At 39.7% G+C, this 20,942-nt stretch overlaps 1 protein-coding gene and 1 pseudogene across 2 annotated transcripts in view; both read right to left on the bottom strand.

Moving 5' to 3' along the window:
• CDH18 (cadherin 18) overlaps positions 1–20,942 on the bottom strand; it is a 360,438-nt gene that overhangs the window by 115,021 nt on the left and 224,475 nt on the right. For both annotated transcript variants that reach the window (XM_075542989.1, XM_075542990.1), the window contains one exon: positions 344–531. In XM_075542989.1, coding sequence (XP_075399104.1) covers positions 344–531 — 188 coding nt within the window. The remainder of the gene's footprint in view (positions 1–343; positions 532–20,942) is intronic.
• LOC142438769 (S-adenosylmethionine decarboxylase proenzyme 2-like) lies at positions 11,220–20,413 on the bottom strand (annotated as a pseudogene).

A 20,942-nucleotide genomic window follows, 5' to 3' on the forward strand; every position in this document is an offset into this window, starting at 1 on the left:
ATATGAAGAAAATAGATGAATATTCATGTTGTATTCTCCCATCTGAGTTCTAACCAGGCCTGACCCTACTTAGCGTCCGCGATCAGATGGGATCGGGCACGCTCAGAGTGGGATGGCCGCAGACTCATGCCGTATTCTCTATCAGGTCATTCTACCCGTTTGTAATAGGGTTTCAGGAAGAACATTGCACCATGGACACGTAGGATAAAAATGCATTTGTCTCTGAACAGAAACATGTTTATAATTTCACTTGAGAGTTTGGAGTAGTCCTACCTATCCCAAAGTTTCATTTAAAGAAAGGTGTACAAGTTGCCTGAATCATGAGAAATTACACTCTTCTTACCTTCTTTAAGGAAAGGACCCCTTCTCTGGTCTCTTTGTCAGTGGAGATGGAGAATATCCCGAGACCATCACCGTTTATGATGGAATATGTCATGTCAGCGTTGGAGCCAGTGTCTGCATCGTTAGCCTTGATTTTCCCAACAGCGGAACCAACTTGAGCCGACTCAGGAACATACAGCTGGTAGTGCTCTGGAAAACATTTGATATTCAGTGTATTTCATAATAAACAAGGGAAAGGTGTTAAACTATTTAGACAACAATAGAGGTGAACATTTCCTTATGTACTACATAAAGGATATATTGTTCCAGACATGAAAATACAAAAAGTTCTAAATATATATGACCTCTAAATATAAAAATTATAATTTATCAGATACATGCATTCCTGCTTAACTGTATATATACCTGACTTAGATGTGTAGTTCTCTGAATCAAAAATATTTTACTAGCAGTAAACCCATAGGTACCAAGAATATGGATTCTAGAAGTCAATTACCAGTATTGTACAAAAAGTGACTTGGTCACATATTAGTGCAATCTACAATGTATTTCTCCATCCATCTGTTATATAAAATTAAACTAGAGAGCATGGGAGTTTGCCAACAAACATAAAAGTATAGAAGGATGTATAGGGCAATTGGTAGCAATGAATGTAGATTATTGTTTAAATCAACAGACAGAAAATTAGGGAAATGTACCATCCAGGGCAGAGAGAGAGAGTAGATGCATATATATATATGTACATATATAAATGCATATTTGTTAATTATTTTATAAGCTTCTAAAACAAATTTGAAAGGGCTTACATAAATAAAATGGAATTTATAAAACATTAGAAAAACAGTAACCCAGCAGAAGGTTGTGTATTTAATACAGTATTCACATACTATGGTACTGTAATTGTGACCATAACTTTGAATTATACCTCTTATAGTAACAACAATAAAGATTATAGATTCTCATTGAAAATTTTCATTAGTTACTCAAAGTTTGCACTGATACTAAATGCTAAGAGATATTTACTATGAGTAATTACATAATGAATATTAGGAAGCACGATGGTTATCTTTACTAATCATTTTATTGATAATTTAGAAGTATATTCATTTAAACAACTTACTGGATTCAATTCCTAAGAATATTACAAATAACAATTACCTTGGACTAAAATGTAACTTGATTTTCAAAGTTTTGTAAAAATAAAATTAATAACAATACACACTTTATTTAATTATGTAAATAGACCATATAGATAAGTGATTACAGAACTTCTTTTAAAATAAATGCTCTTAGCCTTTGTTTGATGCTTAAAAAGGCTAATATATAGGGATAGTGGCTTTAGTATTGTTTTCGGTTTCTAGAGTTTATTAAAATAGAATATTTTAAAAATCAGATGTAAGACATTGAATTTTAGCTGTGTTTGTATGTTTATGTGTTTATAAACTTTTCAGTAAATATTTCTTTCATTTTTCTACCATAGGTATTGAGAAGAAAACACTAAGGAAAGCATGATACTTGACACCTATAATTTACTTAGGTTAAGGAAACCTAAATTACTGGTTGCCATATATACCCAAGTACAAGCCGACCCAAATATCAGCTGAGGCACCTATTTAAAAAAATCATTTTACTGGGGCTTGTATAACTCATCACAATCTAGACATCCATCCATTGTGTCAAACACATTTGTACATTTGTTACCATCATCATTTTTAAAACATTTGCTTTCTACTTGAGCCCTTGATATCAGCTCCTCATTTCTCCCCTCCCTCCCTGCTCCCCACTCCCTCATGAACCTTGATAATTTATAAATTATTATTATATTGTCATAACTTACACTGTCCAATGTCTTTCTTCACCCACTTTTCTGTTGTCCATCCCTCAGGGAGGAGGTTGTATGTAAATCCTTGTAATCAGTTCCCCCTTTCTACCTTACCTTCCCTCCACACTCCTGGCATCGCCACTCTCATCACTGATCCTAAGGAAGGCACCTAATTTTACCACGAAAAAACTGCATTAAAAATGTACTGATAAACTCGGCTTATACATGAGTATGTACGGTAGTTCAGTAGTTTCTAATAACATGAATTTCCTGGTTAGAACCTTGCTCAAGGTCTCCTGCTCTTGAGTGTTGGCTGAAGTTATTGACTCACTTCCAATGAATTGAAGATCAATGGGCAGTTTCACGATAGCATTACTATAAGGATGTGGTTTCTGTCTTGGGTTCTCTTTTTCTTGGTTCACTAATCATGAGAAAAGCCTGTTATAGGCCTATTTCTCAAGGTATTAAGGTCTAGCAGTCACATGAATTTAGTGAGGAATAGAAATACATTGCACCCTATCTCAGACAAGCTTTCAAATGAGATGACAGACCATGCACTGTAGACCACAGATAACTTGAGTGAAATCTCATGAGGAACCCTAACTAGAGGTCCCCAACTGCCCAACGCATAGAATCTATAATATAATAAGTCCAAAATCTTTTATGGTGTTAACATTTGGGCTTTTTGAAATTTGAATATGTAATTTACATACATCTCCACTATTGTGCCCAGTGGCTTTTTATATGCTAAAATCAAGGAAGCCTTTTTAATCTTTTCATCCAGGGGTCTTTTGTCCAATGCTTGGGAAAAAATATATATACATACATACACACAATAATAGCAGTCATAAAATTTTCCTTAATTCTCCCTATGACTTTATTTTGATATTTTTAAGCATATAAAGTATGGTAATATTATGTACACATTCAGATAACTCAGATTTATATATGTTTGTTCCCAGAGTGAATAAAAAAGTAATAAATGATTATAGACACAGGCAAGGGCCACTTGACCTAATCAAGTTGTATGCACATTCACCTTAGCAGTATATTTTATAACTTCCCTTTGCATTTATTTTCCAAAATACCAATTGTTTTCCTATATATTTTTTCATGTCAGTTATATGTGCTCTGCATTTGTTTTTATCTTGCTCTTGTCCACTCACGTGGTAGTTTTCAAGCATTGAAGGTGTTGTTAGTGGTCATCAAGTAGGTTCCAACCCTTAGCAACACCGTACACAACTAAAGGGAACACTATGGGGCCTATGCCATCCTCACAATTGTTATTTTTGAGCCTCTTGTTACAGCCACAATGTTAATCCATCTCCTTGAGGGCCAGTCTTCCACCCCCCCCCCCCCACCGCTGCTGCCATACTTTACGAGATAAGATCTCCTTCTCCAGGGATTGGTCTCTCCTGACAAAGTGACCAAAGTATGTAAGATCAAGTCTTGCCATCTTTGCATCTAAAAAGCACTTCTTCCAACACAGATCAGATTGAATTTTTAGCAGTCCATAGTACTTTGAATATTCGCCAGAACCAAAATTCAAATGGATCCATTCTTCTTCAGTCTTCCTTATTCAATGTCCACTATTTCCATGCATATGAAACAATTGAAAATACCATGGCTTGGGTGAGGCACACCTTAGCCCTCTAAGCATCATCCCTGCTTAGCAATACACTAGAGTTCTTATGGAGCAAATTTACCTAATGCAAATTCTTTTGATCTCTTGACTGCTGATACCACGGCCATTGATTATAGATCCAAGTCAGAGAAAATTTTTGTCAACTTGTAACTTTTCTCCATATATCATGATGCTCCCTGTTGCCCCAGTTCTGAGGGTTTTGGTCTTCTTTACACTCAGTCATGATACATACAGAGGCTGCATTCTTGATCTTCATCATCCAGTGCTTCAAATCCTCAACACTCGCAGCAAGCAAGGTTCTGTCACCTGTACATAGTACATTGTTTCTAAGTCTTCCTCCAATCCTGAAGCCACATTCTTCTTCATATACAACATATTTTCTGATTATTGACTCAGCACACTGATGGAATAAATATGGCAAGACGATATAACCCTATTGGACATCTTTCCTAGTTTAAATCATGCAGCATTGCCTTGTTCTGTTACCACAACTGCCTCTTGATCCTTGTACAAGTTCTGCAAGAGAACAATGAAGAGCTCTGGAATTCACCTTCTTTTCAAAGTTATCCAAAGCTAGATATGATCCACACATTCAAATCCCTTGAATTAGTCAATAAAACACAAGTAAACACCTTTGTGGTATTCTTGGCATTGGGCAAAGCTCCATCTGACATCAGCAATGATATCCCTCATTCCAAGTTCATTTCTGAGTCTAGCCTGAGCTTCTGGCAGCTCCCTATCAAGGTACTGCTTCAACCATTGTTGGATGATTTATGGAATCCTATCACAGAGAGTGTCATACTTCAAGATAGCTCTTGGAATGTCTTTTTGATGAGGTATGCAACACCATTCCACTTGATTGTGACATCACAGTGTAGTAAACTATCTGATTTTCTGATTCAGAATGGCCAATGTCAGTACATTTCTGTTCACTAGCACCTTAGTACATTCTAATTTACAGTTAATTGACTCTTCAGTTGTTTCTTTACCTTTTGCCTCACGTCCCATTAGCAAATGAAGTCCTGAAGCCTTTACTGCACGATCATGTCATGTGATTGACTCGACTTTGAGAAGAAAGCTTTCCTCGGTCATTTTTGAGGGTCTTCTTACATGAGGGGTTAATTTTATGGCACTATTTCTCACAAAGTTCTTCTTATACTAATTAAGCCTTGGATATCTGATATGGTTTTGATGCTATGGTAAACTTTTTTAAAAATCTTTTTATTGGGGCTCGTACATCCATACATCTATCCATTATGTCAAGCACATGTGTACATTTGTTGCCATCATCATTCTCAAAACGTTTGCTTTCTACTTGAGCCCTTGATATCAGCTCTTCATTTCCCCCCCTACATCCCTCTCCCCTCTCCCTTCTAAACACTTGATCGTTTATAAATTATTATTTTGTGATATCTTACACTGTCTAATATCTCCCTTGACCCACTTCTCTGTTGTCCACCCACCACGGAGGAGGTTATATGTAGCTCTTTCTACTCAGTTCTCTCTTTCTACCCCTTCACCCTCCAGGTATCACCACTCTCACCACTCATCCTGAAGGGATCATCTGTTCCAGATTCCCTGTGTTTCCAGTTCCTATCTGTACCAATGTACATCCTCTGGTGTAGCCAGATTTGCAAGGTAGAATTAGGATCATGATAGTTGGGGAAGGAAGCATTTAAGAACTAGAGGAAAGTTGTATGTTTCTTCGTTGCTACACTGCACCCTGACTGGTTCGTCTCCTCCCTGCGGCCCTTCTGTAAGGGCTTGTCCAGTTGCCTACATATAGGCTTTGGGTCTCCACTCTGCACTCACCCTCATTTACAATGATATGATTTTTTGTTCTTTGATGCCTGATACCTGATCCCTTTGACACCTCATGGTCACACAAGCTGGTATGCTTCTTCCATGTAGGCTTTGTTTCTTCTGAGCTACATGGCCGCTTGCAAGAACACTTTGTTCTATTAAATTGGCTTTCCATGAATGCACACCTTCCTTACACGATCATTGAAGACAAATTTTTGCATAAGCAAATGTGATGAAGAAAGCTGGTGGTGCCCGGCTATCAAAAGATAGAGCAGCTGGGGTCTTAAAGACTTGCAGGTAAACAAGCAACCATCTAGCTCAGAAGTATCAAATCCCACATGGAAGAAGTACACCAGCCTGTGTGACCACAAGATGTAGAGGGACCAGGTATCAGACATCAATAAACAAAAAATCATATCAGTGGGTGCCCACCTTCCCTATATGATCACTGAAGACAAATGTGTGCATAAACAAATGTGGTAAAGAAAGCTGTTGGTGCCTGGCTATGATAAACTTTTGACTTGCTAATTTCTGTGAATTTTCTCGTATTTCTTCTTTGTAGTCTATTCGTAATCTGGAAGCTCTGCTGATATCTGTTCAGGTTAGGTCACTGTGGTAGTTACATAATCTGTTGTCAATTTGAGAATTAAGAATGAAAGGGTGGCGTTTCGAGTGTCAATCAGGCCACAGCTTGATTACCTCATTTGAAGGTTCTAAGGAGATAAATAGCTCATTGAAGGGGCTCACATGCTCACTCCCTGTGAGCCATTACTGACTACAAGCCTCATGGAGCTTGGCTGATTGCACCCAGATCTCTGGAACCAGAGGAGCCATGTGGAGACCCCTGTTAGTGCTGAGATGCTTCTACCACCACTGTATCCACAAGACTTTCCACCCACTGGCATGTGATCTTTCTGCATTCAGCATCATTGAATGTGTTGCATGAGTTTGAAGAGGAATTTATAGATTGATATTAGACATATGGGCTAATAATGGACTCGATCTGTACTGGGCTGGGTTTGTTTTTCAATATGCAATTGTTCTTTTATATAACGCTCTTTCTTATAGACCTATGGGTGTCTATGAATTTGTTTCCCTAGTTCGTCCACACTAACACAGTCACCCTGCTCCTATTTTAAATACCAGTAGCATAGCTTCCACCATCAAGACAACATACAAGCCACCACAATATGACAAAATAGCAGACACGTGGTGGTTGTACTTCTTTAGCATTATTGGAAATAACAGGGAATTCAGGACAGACACGACCCTCAGGACCAATAATGGAAGTAGCAAGATCAGAATGGTAAGGAGTACATGGGGGGATACAGGGAGACCGATCACAATGATCTACACATAACCCCTTTCCAGGGGAGTGGACAACAGGAAAATGGCTGAAGGGACATAGTGGTCTGTGTAAGACACGACAAAAAATAGTTTATAAATTTTTCAAGAGTTCTTGAGGGAGGGATGATGGGGTAAGGGGAAATGAGTTGAGACCAAGGACTCAAGTAGAAAGAAAATATTTTTTAAATGATGATGGCAACATACGTACAAATCTACTTGACATAATAGATGTATCTATGGATTGTGATAAGAACTGTAAGAGCACCTAATAAAATGACTTAAGAGAAAACCAATTTTGGAAATAGAAATGTTATTTGATCAGCAACCTCACTTCCAAGTATATATCCCAGAGAAATAGATCATGCTCCCTGTGTATGGCACACCCACACAGTGGAATGCTAAATAATATTAAAGCATAATGCAGAATGTGTGAAACACTCCACCGTGGACACCGATGACATTATACATGGTGAAATGTATCAATTAAAAAATGACAACTATTGTACAAGATTACTCTTACAAACAGTAAGGGAAAATTTGAACACTAAAGCAAAAGTTTTTTGAGGGCTATCAAGATTGAGAAAATAGGGAAGGGGAAATGCAGTTACGTGTTGGGCTGCAAACTCCAAGTTCATCAGTTCAAAACCACCCACCCCTCCACAGGAGAAAGAGGAGCCTTTCTACTCCAGTCAGGTTGCTACTGTCCCTGAACCACATAGGTGCAGTTCTACTGTGTCTTATAGGCTGTGAGGAGTCAGCATCCATTCCATTGCGGTGGCTTTGTTTGTTCATTTATGACACATATTAGTTTGGGTGAAGAAAAAAGTAATATAAAGTAAAGAAGTGGTCAGTGTAATGTCAATACAGCAGAAGAAGATATTGGGTGTTATACACGAATTCAGACAACCACAGTTACATGCTGAATCCCGAAGTATCAATAACAATGAATACTAATACTTGAGTGGATACATAGGCAAATAAAGCTAAACAATCTGAGCAGGTATGGGTCAGTGGACTAGTTCCACAACCACGTATAATTTTGGGAGAGGAAAACAAAAAATAAAATCAAGCTGTAACTTAAGAATGCCTTTAGAGTTCGTTGCAGGTTTAACTTTACTTGCCATTACAGGATTCGATCCTAGGGAATCTTTGTATGATTCTCAAGAGACATCCACAGCGGCACCTTTCCATCTAAGCAAGACCGACAAAGTTGATCATCTTTGGTAGCTTTGGTATGCATGGTAAATTGTCTTTTGTATTCCCACGTTATTTCTACTCTGTTACTATTCTCTCTGGGAAACACACAGACATGTGCACCTTAGATCATTTTGAACTCTGTGCTAATCAGCGTTTCCACTGCTGCCAAAAAGAAAGAAAGAAAATCCTTCAGCGTTCTCTGCTTGAGGTCACAACAAGGTCATGAAAGAGACACTGCTCAAGATAGTTATATAGAGCTTGAAAACACTGAACAAAAACCCATTCAGAAGGGGATCTCTCACACATACACAAGCACATTACTGTGCAATATTTCTGTCTATCCACTGCAATTGAGTCAGTGTGGACTACCAGCAACACTGGGCAGCCTCTCTCAGTCTGTAAATCTGTATGGGCGAAGACAGCCTCTACTATGTGCAGGGGAGAAGCTGGTGGGTGTAGGCGTCCAATGCCTAATGTACATTGCCACGAGGGGTGTGTATGTGTGTATAGATGTGTGTATGTATAGGAACTCTAGTGGTGTAGTGAGTTAAACATCTGTATGCTAATCACAAGGCTAGCAATTTAAGGCCACCAGCTGCTCTGCAGGAGAAAGATGAGGCTGTCGACTCCCATACAGAATTATAGTCATAGGAAACCACACGGGCAGTTCTCCTCTGCCCTACAGGGTCACTCTGAGTTCAAATCAACTCAACAGCACTGAGGTTTTTAAAATGTATATATATATAAATATGATGGAGCTTCAAAAAGTTCAAAGAAAAATGGAATTAAGTGAAAGATGGATTTCCCCATAAAAATTGTAAAGTCTCCTAAAAATAGAATGGCCAATTTGTCAATATTATCTATCTATCAATCAATCAATCTATCTATCTATCTATTATCTGTCTATCTCCATTTAATATATATCTGCCTACACTACACAAAAATATTTAATTCACAAAAACGCAATTGTATAGGTTGATTTCAAACCATACCACTACTTTGTGAGAATGAATGACTACAGAAATACTATTAGATAGAAATATAAAGCTAAACATTGCTTATGTATGTAAAATGCATTCTGAATAGTTTTCATGGATTTTTCTCCATTTTGTTGAAGCCTTAGACTCCATTCCTACTTCTACTGACATGTCCAAAGTATGTGTGACAAAGTCTGGCTGTGCTGAAGTGCTTTGGCTTTTTTATGTGTGGTCTTTATCACTCCCATAGACTGGTCAGCTTTGCCATTCCCCTGAGTAGAAAAGTGGTCCTTCTCAGAAGCAGGAAATGGAAATCCACCCTCTTGCCTGCGCCCAGCTTGAATTGCTGGCTGTTCTTTACCAATGCACTGCTGCAACTGTTCTTAAATTATCTCAACACAATTTTTGCATGTGATACAAATAAGTTATACTTTCTGTTGGATCACTTTTCTTTAAAGTGGGTATTCATACATTTAATATTTTATTCTCACAAAATTGATGTGAACCATAATTTTTTGTTATGTAAGCTGATGTTTATGTGAGAGAAATTTATTGTGGAATGGACTGCATGTTGTTTGTAGTCCATTGACAGAGTCATTGATATGTGTTTAGAGAGTGCAGGCAGTTATTTGGGTTAAGCCATTGGTATATTGGGTAATGTTCTTTAGTACTGGTGCTGCTTTGGTACACTAATCACTAAATAACTTGGTTATCAGGCTCTGAAGGTAAACTAGAGCAACCTATTTCCTGTCATCAGCTTCAGAAGATTGTATTTTGTAGTAGTGAAGTGTAATGGGGGACAAACCACAACATGCATTTATATTGATAAACAAAATTTTGTTTAAATGAATGCTGACCTCATTGTTAATATGGAATAGAGATTCATGATTTAAAACCTCCCCCCAATCAAGCACAGATCTATCGGTCACACCATTGTAAACTACAGAGATATAGTTTGGTGCAGAGGAAAACCAGGCGTAGGAGGCATATGCCTGCTTATGTTAAGTGCACCTTTTCTAACACACAGCCACATTACAGGGCAGATTAGAAATTCACTATCAGGGTTTCCAGCCTGTCAATCTGTACAAAGGCAGACCTTTTCATTTCCCTCCTGTTGAGCAAAGGATGACTTTGAAGCCAGAGTGCTTTGCCTCTATCTCAGCATAGATAATATTACATTAAAACATCCTGCGTTTTATGGGTTTGTTTGTTTTTGGTTTGGTTTTTTTATGGGTCAAAGAGTGAAGAATGGTATGTTCTTTCTTGATTTTAAATCATCCATCATTCCCTTGTTCTGTTCATATAATCCCCCCTTGATCCATGTACAGGTTTCACACCATTCCCTTGCTCTGTTCAGATAACCCCCCCTTGATCCATGTACAGGTTTCACACCATTCCCTTGTTCTGTTCAGATAACCCCCCTTGATCCTTGTACAGGTTTCACACCATTCCCTTGTTCTGTTCAGATAACCCCCCCCCCGACACATGTACAGGTTTCACACGAACACAGTTGAGTGTTCTGGAATTCATATTCTTCTCAAGCATCTCCATCGTTTTTGTTTGTTTGTTTTTTATGATCCACACAGTTAAAAACCTTTGCATAGTAAATAAAATACAAGTAAACATATTTCTGGTATTCTCTGGTCTGAGCCAGATTCATCTGTCCTCAGCAATGATATCCCTAGTTATAGATCCTCTTCCGCCCTAAATTTAGGGCAGTTCCTGGTCAAAGTACCACTGCAACCACTATTAAGTGATAATCTTGCATGTGAAATCAGTGATACTGTTTTATAATCGAGGATGGGCACACATAAGGATCTCTTGCAGTCAGTTGGCCAGTTCGCGGTCCTCCAGTTTTCTTAGCAAAGATGGTTTAGTGCCTGCAGTGCTTCCTTAGCTGTTGAACCATTTCACTTGCTATTTTGTTATTCCCTGGAGACTAGTTTTTGGCTACTGCTTTAAGGGCAGCTCACATTCCTTCCATAGGTTGCACAGGTTCATGCTCATGTGCTAACTCTTTAAATGGTCCTTTTTGGTACAGTGATTCTATGTATTCTTTCCATCTTTTATTTTAATGCTTCTTGCATCATTCATCCTGTTTTGGCTGCTTATTAGCAAAACTGGTAATAACAAAGTTGTGATCATTGAACACAGCAATCAATCAAGACATTTAAAATCTTCGGTCCTCTGGGATGAAGAAAGCACCATGTGACAATGAGAACTCTGCTTTACAAACAGGGTGGTTTGTCAGTTTCCAGGGTTTGAAGACTTCCACAACTTTCCTGATCAGGTCATCATCGGAGATCTGACTTCACATACCAACAGAAGGACATTCTGGTTCTGGAGTGATGGGAATGGTCCAATAAGATCCATCTGCTTGAGCACCCATGAGGATTGAACAGTGAAGCATCAATGACAGAACCTAGTGTCAGGTCACAAATTCTACTCTCAAATGTGACACCATTTCTAGTAACACCATCGTTCATGGTGCACTGGTCCGTAACTGCTGGGTCAAGCTCACTCATCAGAATTTTCGAGGTTTGATTTGGCTGGCTGTTGACTCAACTCTCTGGGAATTCCAGCGTATACAAGTACCAGCAGACAGAATTCATAAGTCTCATACAATACACTGCTCCATTTGGGAAAATTATATTAAGGAACTCTAATTCTTCTTGGAATTCTGCTGATGGTATCCTTTCTGAGAAGGTTGAAGCACTTTGTGTTGAGGAACAAGAACTGCAACTTTTAGTTTGACATGTCCAGAAGGCCAAAATCCTCCCAACTGGACTAATAGATAGCACATTGAATTTGTCAAAGATTTGTCTTTCTTGGATCCATAATCAATGCTCATGGAAGCAGCAGTGAAAAGATCAAAGAGCGCATTACATTGGGTAAATCTGCTGCACAAAACCTCTTTAAAGTGTTGACAAATAAGCATGTTGCTTTGTTAACTAAGGTAGGCCTACTCCAACCTACCTTAGTTAACAAAGCATATACCTCAGATGTATATGGAAGTGGATATTGGATCAGGAAGACCAAATAAGAATTGGTGTCTTTGCATGATGGCGCAGGGAAAGCATATTGAACAGTACCGTGGACTCACTAAAGGACAAGCAAGTCTGCATTAGAAAAAGTACAGCCAGAATGCTCCCCAGAGACAAGGATGTGAGATCTTTTGAATATATTTGGGGCATGTTGTCAGGAAAGAGCAGTCCCTGGAGAAGGACATCATGCTTGAAAAATAAATGAGCATTAAGTGAGAATAAGAATCTGGCAATATAAGTGGAAACCCTGGCTCCTTGGATGGCCTGCAACATAAGAACAATTGTGAGGATGGAACAGGACTGGGAAATGTTTCATTAGTGACATTCATAATTTAATTGTAATTGACCAAGGACAAAATAAGGGAAACAAACTCCGCATTTGGGAAAAAGAAATGTTAGTTGTCCATAGTAATCAGTAAATCATTATGCTGATTGGACCCACTAAGGAGGATGTATCAAACACTAGATTCATTGGTACAATATCTGTGTACAAGTGGTTGGGAAATTAACCCGATGAAGATGCAGGTAGCCTCCACCTCAGAAAAATTTCTAGGGGTCCAGTGGTGTGGGGCAAGTCGAGATATTCCTACTAAAGTGAAGGATAAGCTATTGCATTTAGCACCCCCGACAACTAAAAAAGAGTCACAATGTCTAGATGGCCTCTTCAGATTTTGGAGGCAACATATCCCTCACGCGGGTGTTCCACTTCAACCTATTCATCAAGTGACATGAAAAGCCTCCAGTTCTGAGTGGGGCCCAGAACAAGAAAAGGGTCTGCAACAGGCTCAGGCTGCCGTGCAAGGTGTTTTGCCACTGGGACCATATGATCCACCTGACCCAATGGTGCTAGAGGTGTCAGTTGTAGATAAAGATGCAGTGTGGAGTTCCTTGGCAGACCCCTAAGTGCAGACTCTTCTTTCAGTGCCCTGTGAGAGAGCCTAAGAGAGGATCTAATTCTTTATTTGGTTGGGTCAATGAAGCATGAACTGCCAGATGGCCTAGATTAGTCCAACTTGAAGTACCTGACCTACCTTGGTACACTGTAGAGGAAGGCATCTAAAAGCTTAGAGAAGTTGGTATGTTGGAATGGATCTATCAGGATATTCCCATAGACCCAAAAAGGGGGTGTCCTGAGGACATACCCTTTACCATAACCATAAGGAACAAGTTTGAAAAGTGGACCCCAGTATCTGTTATGACTCTTGTAATTGCTATTTTATGTGCACCAGGATTAACAGTGGGCACTGCCCTAAGCGAACTCCGACATTTGCCCACAATGGGGCTGATTGGTCCCCATGATGGTAAAGGGCAGGTGTCAGCACTGAATCAACAGAGACAGGGTGGGTGTGGTTATAATAGACAACAAAGTTTCAGTAATAAGTGGATAAGATGACACGCGCTGTGGAGACTGGTCCTCCTCTTTCCTCTGCCACTCCTGTTATCGTCCAATGGGCACATGAACAAAGTGGACATGGTGGCAGGGATGGAGGTTATGCATGGGCACAGCAACATGGACTTACACTCACCATGGCTGACTTGGCCACTGCCACTACTGAGTTTCCAATTTGCCAGCAACAGAAACAAACATTAAGTCCAAGATATGGGATCTTTCCTTGGGAAGATCAGCCAGCAAATTAGTAGCAGGTTGATTACATAGGACCACTTCCATCATGGAGGGGACAGTGTTTTGTTCTTACTGGAATAGACACCTACTCTGGATATGGATTTGCCTTCCCTGCACGTGATGCTTCTGCCAAAACTGCTATTTGTGGACTTACAGAATGCCTCATCCACTGGCATGGCATCCCACATAGCACTGCTTCAGATCAAGGAACTCACTTCACAGCAAATATAGTGTGGCAATGGGCCCAAGCCCATGGAATCCACTGGTCGTATCATGTTCCTCATCATCCTGAAGCTGCCGGCTTGATAGAACGATGGAATGGGCTCCTAAAGACACAATTACAGAGCCAACCAGGTGGCAACAACTTGCAGGGCTGGGGCAATGTTCTCCAGGAGCTGCATACGCTCTAAACCAGAGGCCAATATATGGTGCGGTGTCTCCAATAGCCAGAATTCATGGGTCCAGGAACCAAGGGGTAGAAGCTGGCATGGTACCACTCACTATTATGCCTAGTGATCCACTTGCAGCATTTTTGCTTCCTGTCCCAGCAACCCAGTGTTCCTCAAGCCTGGACATCCTGGTCCCAAAGGAAGGGAATATCCCACCTGGAAACACAGCACGGATTCCCCTGAACTGGCAGCTGAGAATGCCCGCTGGTCACTTTGTGATTCTCATGACTTTGGATCAACAGGTCAGGAAGGGTGGTACTGTACTAAGTGGTGTGATTGATCCTGATTACCAAGTCGAAATTGGACTGGTGTTACATAATGGAGGTGAAGAAGAATATGTCTGGAATCCAGGCGATCCCGTAGGCCAACTCTTAGTGTTACCATGCCCTGTGATTAAAGTAAATGGTAAATTACAGCAACTCAATCCTGACAGGATTTATAATGACCCAGACCCTTCAGGAATGAAGGTCTGGGTCACCCTGCCAGGCAAAAAACCACACACAGCTGAGGTGCTTGCTGAGGGCAAAGGTAATAAACGTGATCAATTGCAAAAAAGAGGTTTGTAATTGTCGATGTATTTTCTTTTTATGTGTTTATTGCATATCTTTCCTTTGTTTAGATATGATATATCAGGTACAATTGGATTCAGTGTGTTTTTATTTATATATATGATAGATGATTGATGCTTAGTATAAGTTTGATTTCATCAATGTCCAGAAATATATAAGTATATATGGCTAAAGAATTGTGTACAGGAGCCAGGTTGGCAAGGGGTGGATTGAGATAGTTAGTTTATTGTGCCAGCCTGGCCGATAAACACAAGTGGGATTATTTGAAGGATGGAGAGATAAATGGCTCTTGTCTCTTTGCTCTTTGATCATCGGACCAGTGTGTGGCTGCCTTGCTTGTTCTGTGTCTCAATTTACAGGCTACACTACCTGTGGGATGTCTTGCCTGTGGACTGTGTAGCTGTAAGTTGAGGTCCCTTTAGGACCACACAATTGGAATTTACATCACTTGAGCTGGGTACTGACTGTTGGTGACCTGCCTTGCTGTTTGCTGCCTGTGTTGAGATAACCTAGCACTCTCTACAGAGGACTACCTGGCAGCCCTCAAGACTTGAATGACGTCTAGTGTCTCACAACTCTCTCACAGGAGTGAGTTGCACTGAGTCCTTTATACTGCTTTATAATGTTACTGTTCATTTCTTGTATTATATGTCTATCTAGCTGTGTATAATTTAAAAGTTCGTTTCTTGTGCTATATATCTATCTTTATAAATGTATATATAAAATTATCAGCAATCTGGTTTTATCTCTCTAGAGAACCCTGTCTAATACAATTGTAAAAATTATTTTCTCTATGGCTCTGAGACTGCAATAATTGAGGAATATTTTAGAGTTGCATTTTTAAGTCCTGAAAAATCACTACATTTCTCTTATTCATCCCTTGCATCTGTTTTAGAAAACACACCTATATATATTTTCCCCCTGAACTCATGTTTTTATGTAGTATCTCATTTAATCCATCAAATAATAATTATGAAACAACAATCATAACATGAGGTTCTAAGGTCTCTTCATCCAAAATCATGAGCCATACAAAGTTGTTTTTTTTAATCTCCCATATTTTTCCAGACAGAAGTAAAAGTTCTACTCTAGCAAAAAAATGACTAGTTTACTAATACTTTGTATTGTTTATGGGAGAAAGATGAGGCTTTCTACTCCTGGAAAGAGCTACATTCTCAACAACCCACAAGAACAGGTCTACCGCAACCTTTAAATCATTAGGACTTGGAAACAGCTGGATGGCAATGAGCTTGGAGTTTATAAGTCCTCTTGTTGTCTGCTTCAAACATGTTATCATCGACTCTGGGTTTGTTTGTTTTTTTATTGCAGAACCTTGCTTATACAGGACTAGAATATAGAATATCTATATTTGATCAGTATATATGTAAGTTCTGTTGCTTTAACAAACAGCTCCCCAGGATCAGTGCCCGGCAACCACCAACATTATGTCCTTCTCATATTTACTTCAGCCCTCCCGGCTGCTTTCGGCTCTGCTGGGCTCTGGTGCACTACATTGTCTTCTCATTCCAGAACTCAGGCCAAGGGACAGCTTCTCTCTCTGCGCTGTGATTATCACAGCAGAAGCCAATAACAGAGAAATTGAGCCAAATCATGCATGTTCATTAAAGTTTGTACTCAGATTTGGAGCAAACCAAGACTGTTATCCAAATAACTTCCTTGACCATGCTTACATAAAATGGAGGAGGTTTTTCACATTTACAGAAAATAGTGTTTAAAGCATGGAGGAAATAATTATGAACAGATGACAAAGTGTACCAGGGGAAACACTAGAGATATTAAATACTTGGAGATGGAAGGTGAGTTAATTGTGCTCAAAAATGTTCTTTAAGGAAGTAAATTGAATGACAATGAGTATTGCATAACAATGGTAGTTTCAGACCACTTGTTCAGTAGATTTTCAATAAGCTGTTGTGAACAGTGAGCGCAGACTCTCTGTTGTAAATTAAATTTAGTTTATCCTTATTCCTGAAAACTAGTTTAGGAAGGTACTGATTTCTAAATGAATAAGGTTTTTATCTCTTCGTAGCCTTGGTGTTGCTATCTGGTTACCATTGGACTGCTAACTACAAGGTCTTTGGTTCAAACCTACCAGCCACCTCTTGGGGAAAAGGTGACGCGTTCTGCTCTCTTGCACATTTTCAGCCTTGGAGACCCTATCTACGGTGTGATCATTCAAAACTGACTTATTAGCACTGGTGTTTTAATCCTTAGGAAGCATTTTTCTATTATCGCCAATTCTATATTTTGCTAGTCAGAAGCCTATAGTGTGTTAAATTGCTCATCATGCATGATGTCAGAATTCTGAAACTTTATCATAACAGATCTGATAAAATTTTCCCTTCTTGGTTTGTGTGGTGGTTCACTTTCCTGTCAACTTGGACCTGTGTGAAAGTGAGGATGGAATCCAATCTACCTTTCAGGTCACAGCCTATTGATGCCTCCTTAGGGATGTGGCCTTTTTATAAGAGATAGTAAAAAATTCTTTCTGTCTGCTTCTTCATGCTCCACTCCTTGTTAGAACTTGATGTCTACCTCCAGGGTTTCCCCCATGTGGGATGCGGACACGGGTAGACGCCAGCCCCTTCCCATGTTCTTACTGACTTTGGATCTACGAGACCCTGCACCCACTGGCCTGTGGGCTCCCAATTCACCTTTCCGCATGATCAGCCTGCAGCTATATGAGTCTCAAGTGGGCCCCAGCTAGCATCTAACCCATGAACTTTAGTCGGATAGGGCTGGGATGCTCCTTGATACAAAATTACTTCTTCATATAAAGTTCTTTCTTAAAAATATATAAGTGGTAATGGTTTTGTCTCTCTAGACTACCCAATCTAACACAGTATTTCTAGAATTATATAAATGAGGATTCAGGCCTGTCCTCATCTTGAAAACTCTTAGTACATATTTTATTGTTTTTTTTAAATATACAGTCTTCATTCCCTTTGATAGCTTTATCTAAAACTCAGATGATTGTTTACTGAATTCCAAGCATCTAGCATATAACTTGATTATTCTTTTCAGTTCTCTTCTTTCCTTCCTTTCTTTTTAGGATCTTTGATGGCATAGTGGTTATGTGTTGGACTGTGAGCTACAAGATTCGTAGTTCAAACCCACCAGCCTCTCCATGGGAGAACGATGGGGCTTTCTAGTCCTGTTAACAGTTGTACTCACAGAAACTCACAGGGGCACTTCGACCCTGTCAGTGTCACACATCCACTCTGGCAGTCAGTTTATTTTTCCCCTCTTTCTTTCTTCTCATTTTAAATCTTCATTCTGGTAAATTTCTGCTGATTTTCTCAGCCTGGATGTCAGTTAATTTCCCCCTATTTAGTAGTTTTTAACCCCCATTTTCTCAGGTTGTTTGAATTTTAATGTCAGTAATTAGTGACTCACAGTTATGGATTTTTCTGACTGAAGAATGGTTTCTTTGCTGCTATTGTGTGTGTGTTTCCCATTTTAGTGTCTGATTTTATCCCAGACACAATAGTCCAAAGACAACTTTAATAATTTTTCATAATCACAACTCCTGCTCTTTTCCCAGAGATAATGGGCTGACACCTCAGCTCACAGTGTCTACATATTACCACATCTGTTCACTCCGTGACCACACCTGCTTGACAATTTTCTGCTTGGAGTGTAGATACACTCACAAAACCACAGGCCCATAGAAATATATAGTGAAGTCTATTGGAAGGAAACTTGCAACAATACCAGCAATATAACGCACATTCATCGTTGGGTGTTTATCCTCAAAAAAACACGGTGCTTGGCGGTGCTCTATGGCGAGAAACGTGCGTGCCACGAGATTCTCTGTATTTCCATGGTGACAGGTAGCAACAGAGCAACTATGTAAATATACAATAGCAGATACTTCCTATTTGAAGATGTGACCTTTTTAGAAAGAAGTCCCTGGGGTTAAGTAGTGTGTTACCAAGTTATACTCTGTTGAGGTAATTCAGATATGCTTAGCGTTCGTATTTCAGAAACTATTAAAATAAAACAATCTCCAGGGCCATAAGAGCTGTCTCTTCACTGCTTTGACTTCAAGGCGCTCTCTCTCTCTCTCTCTCTCTCATGCTTTTCAGAAATTTTATCACTATTTCTTCGTCACAACGAAATACTAACACAATGATACACTTGAATTCAGGAAAGAAGAGACGTTTGGCTCCCATAACAAGTTACAGTCTCAGAAACCCATTGGGACAGCTAACCCTGTCCTAGAGGGTCATCGTGAGGGAGAATCAACTCAATGGATGTGACTTGTTTTTTGTTTGTTTGTAGTGTTTGTTTATACATTTGAGTATTCATTTTCCTATAAACTTTGCTCTCAGAATATCTGGTTGAATCTTTTGGATATTAGCTTATGAGATAATGTCCAGTATTACTATCCGGAATGTCAGCAGTGGAAGACCCGCCACTAGAGAAAGTCTTTTACAGAAAATGCCCACTTGAGAATCTAGAGCATCATGAAGCCTTATATGATGCAACAGGTGCGGTTGTCTATTACATAGATAGGCCAAAACTCACTGGCAACCTTAAGGTTGTAGTGCCTTCAGTATAAAGATGTTAATCTTTCGGTGAAATGGAATCTTGCTACTGAATGAGAAACATGTAGGGGAGATGCAACAAACTGGGAATTTCCATGGATTGGAAGCTGACTGAAAATGATAGTTTTAAGTAAATATATTGCTTTCTTTACGCTTCGGTCAGGCTGAGGCTCTTGGATGATGCACTGAGTGCTCAGTACACCAACGTAAAGATGGTGGCTCACTCTGAGTCAATCCACTGCAGGATCGTGGCCTAATGATTGCTTGCTTGTTTTTCCCTTTCCTCGTCTGCATGTGTCACCTAGGTTTATGGAGATACGCAGCGATGCAGTATGCGTTATGGAGCATTATGTACGGAAATATGCGTAGTATATTGGCACTATCTAGTGTTGTTATTAGTTGCCAGTAAGTTGTGTCAGACTCATAGTAATCCCTTGCATAGACTAGATACACAGTTCCAGGTCCTGGCCAATCCTCTCAATGCTATTGTAGCAGGTCTATTTTTGCATCTGCGATATTAGTCGATCTGGTTAAGCATCTTCCTGTTTTTTTCCACTGACTCTCTGCATTCTCAGTTTTGAAAGGGATTGGTTCCACCTTATAATCGGTCCAGAATATGTAAGACAAAGTCTCATCCTCCTTGAAATTTAGGAGCTTTCTTGATGTAGATCTCCAAAGACAAATCGGGTGGGGTTTTTGTTTCTTTTTTTCCCCTGACCCAAGCTCATATCCAAACTCACTGTGATGGAGGGCATTTTAACTCGTGTGGTTGTTGTTGTTAGGTGCTGGTTCCCACCCACGGGCACCGTCTGCATAACCGAAGGACACACTGCCAGCATCTGCGCCATCCTCACAATTGCTCTTATGGGTGAGCCCGTCAACACAGCCACTGTGTCCAAACATCTTGTTGAAGGTCTCACTCTTCTGTTGCTCCCCAGCCTGGTGTGCTTTTTCAGGGAGTGCTGTGTAACTCCTATTGATCCCACTGCGGAGGCTGTAAATCTTACCTAGAGAAAAGACCTTCATCTATCCATCACCTGCAGAATGGATGGTGACTTTGAACACCGACGTTGTGGTTGTCAGTCCAACATTTTCCTAACAAACAACTAGGGTGCCTTGTGTTTGTGAACATGCTTGAGTTATTCTTCTTCACCAACACCATCATTCAAAAGCAGCAATTCTTTCTGGGGTTTTTTTTGGGGGGAGGGATCTTCCTTATTTATTGTATAAATTTCACAGGCATATGAGGCAACTGACTTGGGTTACAGACTGATTTGCGTCCTCCAAGTGACATTTTTACTTTATAGCACTTTAAAGAAGTCTTTTTCAGCAGATTTACCCAAAGCACTATATCATTTGAATTATTGATTGCTGCTTCCCTGTGTATTGATTGTGGAAGCATTAAAATGAAATCCTTGAACATTTCACCCTTTTATCCACTTGTCATGCTGATTATTGGTTTTCTTTATGTTGTGGTGAGGAGCCCAGGTGGTTTAATGGGTTAGCATTCAATTGTTAACTACAAGGTCAGCAGTTCTAAACCACCAGCCATTTC

The sequence above is a fragment of the Tenrec ecaudatus genome, chromosome 2 (genome assembly GCF_050624435.1).
Source record: "Tenrec ecaudatus isolate mTenEca1 chromosome 2, mTenEca1.hap1, whole genome shotgun sequence".
Taxonomy (NCBI): domain Eukaryota; kingdom Metazoa; phylum Chordata; class Mammalia; order Afrosoricida; family Tenrecidae; genus Tenrec; species Tenrec ecaudatus.